Genomic DNA, 8,010 nt, shown 5'->3' with positions numbered 1-8,010 from the left:
AGCGCACACCCGGCCCACCCCAGAGAAGAGGGCGAAGAGTTCGAACCTCGTTGGTCCGACTGGGCAGGCCCCCACACTTCCACCGACCGCATCTCCCGCGCCGCACCGGCCGCACCGGCCGCATGCTCTGCCGCGTGCTCTGCCGCAGGCACTGCCGCAGGCTCCGGCGGCGCCGTCACCGCTTGCGGCGCAGCCTGGCGCGTCGCCTTGCAGTACACGAGCTGGTGGCCGAGCCTGCCGCACCCGAGGCAGAACCAGGTCCCGCACCCGGCTGTCTGGCACAGCTTCGCGCCCGCGGGGTTGGTGGCGCCGCACCGGCAGCCCCACTCCGCATCGACGCGCTGCGCCGGCACCTGCGCCCGCCGCATCCCGCGGAACGGACCGGCCAGGTGCCGCGCAAGAGGCGGAGAGGCAGAAAGAGGGAGGACGGCGGCCTGCTTCGCAGCTTTATCTGCCGCCGCTTTCTCCGCCGCTTTCTCCGCCGCTTTCTCCGCCGCTTTCTCCGCCGCTTTCTCCGCCGCTTTCTCCGCCGCTTTCTCCGCCGCTTTTTCCGCCGCTTTCTCCGCCGCTTTCTCCGCCACCTTCTCCGCCGCCTTTCGTGAACTGTGGGATCGGCTGCGGCGGCGGCTCCGGCTGCGGCGGCGGCGGCTCCGGCGGCTGGGACGGCGGCTGCGGCTGTGATGGCGGCTGCGACTGCGGCTGCTGGATTTGCTGCTGCTGCTGCCGTCGCTGCTGCTGCTGCTTCTGCGGCGGCGGCGGCCTCTGCCGCGGCTGCTGCTACTGCTGCGGCCACTGCTGCGGCCACTGCTGCGACTACTGCTACGACTACTGCTGCGACTACTGCTACTGCTGCGGCCTCTGCAGCGGCTACGACTATCGTAAGACTGGCTGCTGCGGCTGCTGCTCCGGCCACGGCTGGGCGATGTCCGGGCACGGCTGGGCGATGAGGTGAGCGAGGCGGACCGCCGGCGGCGAACCATCCGATCCTCTCTCCTGGTGACCGGCTTGACTGAATGAGTGAAACGGGTGGCGTTTATTTTTGCTTGGCCGGCCCTCATGCCGGGGTAGGTAGGGTAGGTCTGGGCCCTCCCGTCGGGGTTTTCCCTCTCTTCAAGCTGGAATTTTCACAGCAGAAAAAGAAATTTTCCGCGGAAATCACGATGTCAACTCTCCCCAAATGGGTGATCTGATGCTTGTAGGGCTTGAGAGTGGCCTCCCATGTCACAAGAAGGACTGTGGATGCAGGAGAGTACCACCAACCATCACTCTAGTTGGTATAGTACCCCACCTTCACCCATCGAGTGATTTCTTTTTTAGTTTCCCATAAGTAGGGTAGGTAGGTAGGTAGGTAGGTAGGGGCACCGCAGGGGCCGGCCAGGGTTTTTGCAGAATTTCAGCATGAGGGCCGCCCAAGCAAAAATAAACGCCACCTGAGTGAAACAAAAAAACGCCTCGCAACAGTGTCGCCTACCACTTTTCCAGAGACTGACTTGTCGTGAAGAGCGTCCACCTATCTTGTTCTCCCGCATCACACATCACACAACAACAACAAATGGTATTGCTATCAACAACCAGCCTCCGGCGGGGCCCCCCGCTATCATCCAAACCCGACCGAGTACAAAGCGCGCCTCCTGCGCGCCTCTCCGAGGCGCTGCGCAGATGGTCTACGAATCATAGAGGCTCAAGTGACAAGTCCACACACACACACGCGGGGGACACACCGCGGTCACCCGCGGCGGTGCCATCTGCCATACACAAAGCATTCCATCCGTGCCACGCGCGGCGACGCGCACCCTGCGCGCCAGTCGGCGCACTGGCAGTACTGCACCAGCCAGCACGGCGTGGAGCAATGTACCCAGGGCATTGTGTTGGGCGCCAGCCAGCATGCCTCAGCACAGAGCAAGAGGGCATGCTGCGCACCCTGGGCCTGGCGCAGCACCAACTCGCCCCCAATCAGGCACTCTCACACTGCACAGCCGCCCACGAGCGCCCGCAGCTGCACTGCTCAACGCTCAAGCTCAGGAGCCTCCCCTTGTTGTCGCAGCTTTGTGCAGTGCAGCGTGCGAGCAGCGCAGCGCCAGGCCGACCCGTGGCACGCCCGGGCGGCTGTGGGACGGAGGCCCGCCGAGTGAGTGCGAGCCGCATCGGCGGCCATGTCTCCCGCCGCCGCGAGCGAGCGGTGCAAAGAGGCAGCGTCGCGCATGCTTTAATTCCGAAACGTTCCAGTCTCGGCGCGCCGTGGTTTCTTAGAATTTCGCGGAAATCGCTTGGTAGGGTTTCTTAATGGTAAGGTTTCTTAATGCCCGCAACCCACTGTATCTGTAAAGAGTTAGTTACTCTTCTTCTTCGGGATTAGTGTGTGTGTGTGTGTGTGTGTGTGTGTGTGTGTGTGTGTGTGTGTGTGTGTGTGTGTGTGTGTGTGTGTGTGTGTGTGTGTGTGTGTGTGTGTGTGTGTGTGTGTGTGTGTGTGTGTGTGTGTGTGTGTGTGTGTGTGTGTGTGTGTGTGTACACACATTCGGGATTAGTCAATGGTACTGTACCGCGTCAGCGACGCGGGCGCCTTGCGGGCAGAGCCCTTAGCCACCCTTTGTCTTGCGCGGTCAAAACAGTTTTTACGTTGGCTCTTCATGAACCACACATAAAAAAGAGCACCGCCCCTGAAGCCTATTGCAATACCTTCCAATCTTACCTTCCATGCTGGTCCGGCTCCCCACGCTGCTCGACCTCGGCGTCCAGCCGCTCTCGGGCCCATCGCGCGTGCTGCTGTGCGGCGAGGCCGATTTCAGCTACGCGGCCGCGCTCTGTGCCACGCAGCGCGGCGCCATCGAGGTCACCGCGACCGCCTTCGAGGAGGAGATGGAGCTGCACGAGCGGTATCCGCGCGCCGCGGAGGCGCTGGCGCGAGTGCGCGCAGCGGGTGCGCGATGCGACTTTGGCGTCGACGCGCGTGAGCTGAGCCGCCGCTACCCGTCGGAGGAGTGGGACCGCGTCGTCTTCAACCTCCCGCAGGCGCCGCCCGAGCCACGCAGGCGGAACCAGATCCAGCGGCAGCGCGCGCTCCTGCGCGACTTTTGCGCGGCGGCCGCCTCCGTCCTCTCTCGCGACGGCCAGATCTGGGTGACGCTCCTCGCCGGCCAGGGCGGCACGCGGCTCGACCCGAACCAGCGCGCCATCGGAGACTCGTGGCAGGCGCGCGCCTCGCCGCAGCGGCGCCTCTTCCTACAACGGCGATGCGGCGCGCCAAGGCCGCCACCGCTCACCGCCCACCGGCGGCTGCCTCCTGCAGGTGCAGCTGGCGGCGGCGCAGGCGGGCCTCCTCCTCGTCTCGGCGCTCGAGGTGCGGCCGCCCGTCGTTGCGCCGGAGGCAGCCACGGTCTCTCCAGGGCCTCTCCTCGCCCTCACAGAAGCGTCCTTCCCCTCTCCCCGTCAGGCGGACCTCGGCCCGCTCGCCGAGCTGGGCTACGTGCCGGGTGGGCGCGGCATCCGGCGGGCGGCCAGGGTTGGGCCAGTCCGCCCCCTCGTCTCGCACGTCCTCGTCCGCGAGGGCGACGGCCTCGACTCGCCCTCCTCTCGCGCCGCCGCGGCCGCTTGCGCCGGTGCGACGCGCGCCGTGCTGGCCGGCGGCGTGGCGCCTCGCGGGGCGAGTGGCGCGCGCGAGGCTGCGGCAGGCGTCTCGCGACTCGAGTTCGACTTTGACAATGCGTTTTGGCTCGACGGGGCGCCGCGCAGCCCGGCCGAGCTGCACGAGCTGTGCCGCGCCGCGCTGGCACCCGCAGAGGCGCACGTGCTCCGCACGCCTCCCTCCCTGCTCGACGAGTGGGAGAGCGCCGAGGGGCGACCCTCGCGAACCTACCGCTTCTCCTACTCCTCCTCCACTCTCGCCCTGTCGCGGCAGCGCGCGCTCGACATGAACCGGCGAGTCTGCGAGGCCGTCGCCGCGGCCGGGGCCGGAAGGCCGCGCACACCGTCGGTCGAGAGTCTCGCCGAGCTGGCCGCCGCCGCTGCTCTCCGCGAGTCCAGCGCAAGTTCCAGCGCTTCCTCGCCGGCACGGAGCGAGACACCGCATGAAAGGTCGTGAGAGAGCGCGAGTTACGCGCACATGTTTTGGTTTTTGTGGCGGTTGCCGCAGCGGCCAGCGCGCAGGCCGGTGGCCGCCGGTGGGTGGGACTGGGAGGGACGAGAATTTAGATGATCCCCGTACCCCGAGGAGCCAGGCGTGGGTCTTTCAGATCACGCCTCTCCACTCGGGCCCTCGAGGGTCGAGCGTCGCTCGCATGCCTTCGACGTTTCTCGTTTGACGCGGGTTGTGGTCGATGTCGTCCGGTCAGCATTCTCCGTGATGGAGGGCGGTTCGAGGCAGCCAGCGCCGCACGAGCTCCTTTCGTATCGTGCCCAAGTCCGGCGAGTACCAGCACTCGGCCTCGATGACGGCGTAGAGCTCCGGCTCCGTGTAGCCGTGGTCCGCCACAAGCCGCGCTGCGAGCCACCACGCCGCGAGCGCCTGCACGGCGTCCTACCCTAGCCAAGCCTTCAGCTTCCTGCGGTGGCCGCCGCCGTCCGACGAGAGCTGGTCTGCCGCTCAAGCAGGGCGCGCGCGATCGATAACGACAGGTCGTCGCAGCCCTGGCGGTCTGCCTGCTCCCAGCGCGCCTCTCGAGGCAGGGCCAGCAGTGCGGCGAGGCTCATCGCGCGCCAGCCGACGCCGCGGCGCGTTCCGTAGGACGAGCGCCCTCGCCTCCATGCCTGTCGCTGTTCCGCCGTGAGTGACGATGGGCGGCGCAAAAGTACTTCCATCGGTGCTGCAAGTCACTATAAACGGCGGGACTAAACGGCGCTTGCCAGAGTCGCGATCACCATCGCTGCATGCTGCTTCGCAATCGCATGCCCACTCGACGGCGTGGATGCGCACTTCGTTCAGCACGGTCGGTACTTCTGTCTGCAGCTCGAACGCCGCGACGAAAGGCTCATCCTCACGCGAGGCCGCCACATCGACGTCGATGACACACATGGTGGCCGCGTGCGCGTCGTGCGTCATCGTCGAGTGGAGAGCATTGCAGCAGCACCTCTCCCCACAGCCCGCCGAACGGTCACTTTCGCCGATCGCCTCGCCCTCCGCCGAGTGGCGTGCACTCGTTCCACGCATGTGCGCAGAGCTGCAGGAGGCGGGTGTCGGGCTCATCGTGGGATCGCCGGCCAGCCAAGAGCTCCTCGATCTGATGCACGCCATCCGAGGTGAGGTATCGCGGCTAAATGAGACGGCGGCACTGCAGGTGATAGTGGCGACCGATGGCCAGTCATCGGGCTTCATCGCGGACGGTTTTGCGCGGCGCAACCGTGAAGGTGGGCCGATTGGCGCGATCCTCATCGAGGGTACTGCGCCCCCCGCAAGCTTCTCAGGGGTCGGGGAGGCGTTAATGGACTGCACGCCAATGCTCGTGCTCGTGCTCGAGCCCGAGGGTCTTGAATCAGACAGCATCGCGATGGACGTGGCGGCGAAGCTGTGCACGGAGAGCTTCGACATGGCGACGCCAGGCGCGCTGCGGTTGGCGGCTGCGGCTGCACGCGGTGGGTGTCCCGCGCCGGTGGCTGTGCTGGTGCGCCGTAGCGTCTCCACGTTAGCCGATGTCTCGCATCAGACCACGCCCACCTTGCCGGCTGTTGACGTTGCGCTGCAGTCAGCCGTGGCCTCGGTGGTGGACGCCGTGCGCAACGCAAAACAGCCACGCCTCCATCTTGGCCTTGGGGCTGCCAAGGCGACACCTCTGGTCGTCGAGCTTGCGGAGAGGACGGGCGCCATCGTCTCCACGACCTTCTCCGGCAAGGGTGTCTTCCCGGAGGACCACCCACGCTGGCTATGGCCAGGAGTAGGGCCTGCAATCCCACCCCCGCTTCGCACGCTCGACAAGGCGTGCGACGTGTGGGTCATCCTTGGCGCACGGATGGGAGAGCTCGCCTCCGCGCACTACAATTGGCCCAGCCGTCGGGTCACGGTGTTTCACGTCGACATTGAGCCGGGCGTGCCGGGCGCCAACGTGCGTGGCGCTGTGCCCATCGTCGCCGACGTTGCTGCCTTCGTGCGTGAGCTGTTGAGGGCGCTCGAGTCGATCGGCCACGCACCGGCCACATCTGTGCAGGAGGAGCTAGCGGCGTGTGTGTGCAGAGCGCATGCAGCGCTTGCCACAACCGTGGCAGACGAGGAGGCAGCCGTACGGGGCGCTGCTGATACATGGGTGAGCCCGAGCGTGCTCTTCCGGCGACTGCAGGCGTGCATGCCAGACGCCACCTTCACCACCGACTCGGGCAATGGCACGACATATGGCTCCGAGTCGCTCCGTGTGCGTGGCGCGCGATATATGGGGCCCGTCAATTACTCGAGCATGGGCTTCGCAGTCCCTGCTGCGCTCGGCGCAGCGCTCGCCCTCGTGCGCCAAACTCGAGTCTCCGACTCCAACCGGATCGCGGTTGCGACTGTGGGCGACGGCGCGTGGCGAATGACGGGCCTGGAGCTCGCGTCTGCGGTGCGCGCCCGACTTCCCGTGATTGTTGTTGTGCTGACAGATGGCGAGCTCGGTATGATGTCCGGACTGCAGCGCGCGGCCGGCCAACAGCCGTTCTGCACGGTTCTGAACGGTTTCGATGCGTGCGCGCTCGCGCGTTCCGTTGGTGCACCAGCTCGCCGCGTCACATCTGAGGCCGAGCTTTCGGACGCCGTTGAGTGGGCTCAGCGGCACGCGACTACCTCTGGCCCCGTGCTACTAGGCCTACTCGACCGCGGCGCGGACATGGGTACCTTCGTCATGTTTTCTACCATCACCATCTGCACCGCATGCGTCATCCAACCGCTCTTCGTCCAGCCACTCTACGCCGTGTGCTCCGTCCTCTTCTCTCGCTCGCTAATGGGTTCTCTCGCGCAGCCTGGCAAGGCGTACGGCTGGCACACGAGGGAGCATTCGCGTTGGACCAGCGCGTTGGCACTCAACGCGAGAACGGCCACCTCTCTAACAATGCCAATAGCTCGACTATGGACCGGCACGTCTTTTCCGCGCACTCTCTTCCGACTAGCGGGGGCCACCGTCGGACGGCACTCCGAGGTTCCTGCTCGTGGTGGCTTATACCCCATGCAGCCGGAGACGTCGTTGATCACGATTGGCGAATGCTTCAGCACTGACGGGGCAGCGTCGGCTTACGCGCACAATTTTGGAAAGGGCTACATGGAGTTTCCTCCACTGACGATTGGCGCCGGCGTACATCTCTCGCACCTTGCTCTGGTCAATCCTGGCTTGCACGTCCCCGATGGAACGCATGTTGGGCCAGCCTCCAGCGTATCGAAGCTCACGCAGCTCGACGACTCGCAGTGCCTTACCGTTCAGGGCAACCCTCCCCGTCGATGCCAACGCACGCAAAGTCAACATTATGTACACGAGGGGTCGAATGTACGGGAATGGGAGGATGCGGCGCGTACCATCGCCAGGCGCACATCGCCGTGGAGGCAGCAAGGCGGTATGGCCCATTTGAAGCGTGGCTTGTTGAGCGAGCAATACTCGGGGGTGAATGCGCCTGGGAAGGATGTGGCGTCCGGCGCCGGCGACGAGTGCTCGTCGCCGTTAGGAGGTGCCGATTTGGAGCGTGGCTTGAATGGCATTGACAAAGTCAACTATGTGGCACTCACGGGCCTTTCGTGTTAGCGGTTGTTTAGTACGTTCCACGGCCGGTACTTCGCACGAGTGAGTGTTGACAGTGATGTACGTATCCCCGGAGGGGAACTCTTTTGTACTTTTAAGCTTACTGGGAGAAAAGGTGTCTCTCTTTTGTATGAGTTTGGGTTCGAGTACGGAGTCACGATTTAGGAGAGGCCTGCTCTCCAATTTTAGTGATAACTAGTACAAACACAGAGAGCTCACAGCACACAGCCAGAGACTAGGCCAGAGAGAGCGTCCCGCTACTCGCTACTCGCCTAACTCGCGCGCTACGGTACTGATGGCGCCTGCCGCGTGTCGGCGCCGGCCCGGG

At 65.2% G+C, this 8,010-nt stretch overlaps 3 protein-coding genes across 3 annotated transcripts in view; 1 reads left to right on the top strand and 2 right to left on the bottom strand.

The window, feature by feature from the left end:
• EMIHUDRAFT_199883 (hypothetical protein) overlaps positions 1-368 on the bottom strand; it is a gene marked incomplete at both ends in the record, with an annotated part of 5,697 nt that extends 5,329 nt beyond the window's left edge. The window contains one exon of the mRNA XM_005791805.1: positions 84-368. Within this exon, the coding sequence (XP_005791862.1) occupies positions 84-368 (285 nt within the window). The remainder of the gene's footprint in view (positions 1-83) is intronic.
• A 3,802-nt stretch (positions 369-4,170) lies between these two features.
• Positions 4,171-4,863, bottom strand: EMIHUDRAFT_351390 (hypothetical protein; the record flags this gene model as incomplete). Its single annotated transcript, XM_005791804.1, has 1 exon — positions 4,171-4,863. A coding segment is annotated over one exon (169 nt), but the record flags the coding sequence as incomplete, so codon positions are not given.
• A 143-nt stretch (positions 4,864-5,006) lies between these two features.
• EMIHUDRAFT_199879 (hypothetical protein) lies at positions 5,007-7,685 on the top strand (the record flags this gene model as incomplete). The annotated part of the gene is made up of 1 exon (XM_005791803.1): positions 5,007-7,685. The coding sequence occupies one exon, from the start codon at positions 5,007-5,009 to the stop codon at positions 7,683-7,685; it is 2,679 nt and encodes an 892-aa protein (XP_005791860.1).
• Positions 7,686-8,010: the final 325 nt, after the last annotated feature.

The sequence above is a fragment of the Emiliania huxleyi genome (genome assembly GCF_000372725.1).
Source record: "Emiliania huxleyi CCMP1516 unplaced genomic scaffold EMIHUscaffold_11, whole genome shotgun sequence".
NCBI lineage: Eukaryota > Haptophyta > Isochrysidales > Noelaerhabdaceae > Emiliania > Emiliania huxleyi.
The sequence above is the reverse complement of the archived record's forward strand: the minus strand, read 5'-3'. Positions and strand labels throughout refer to the sequence as shown.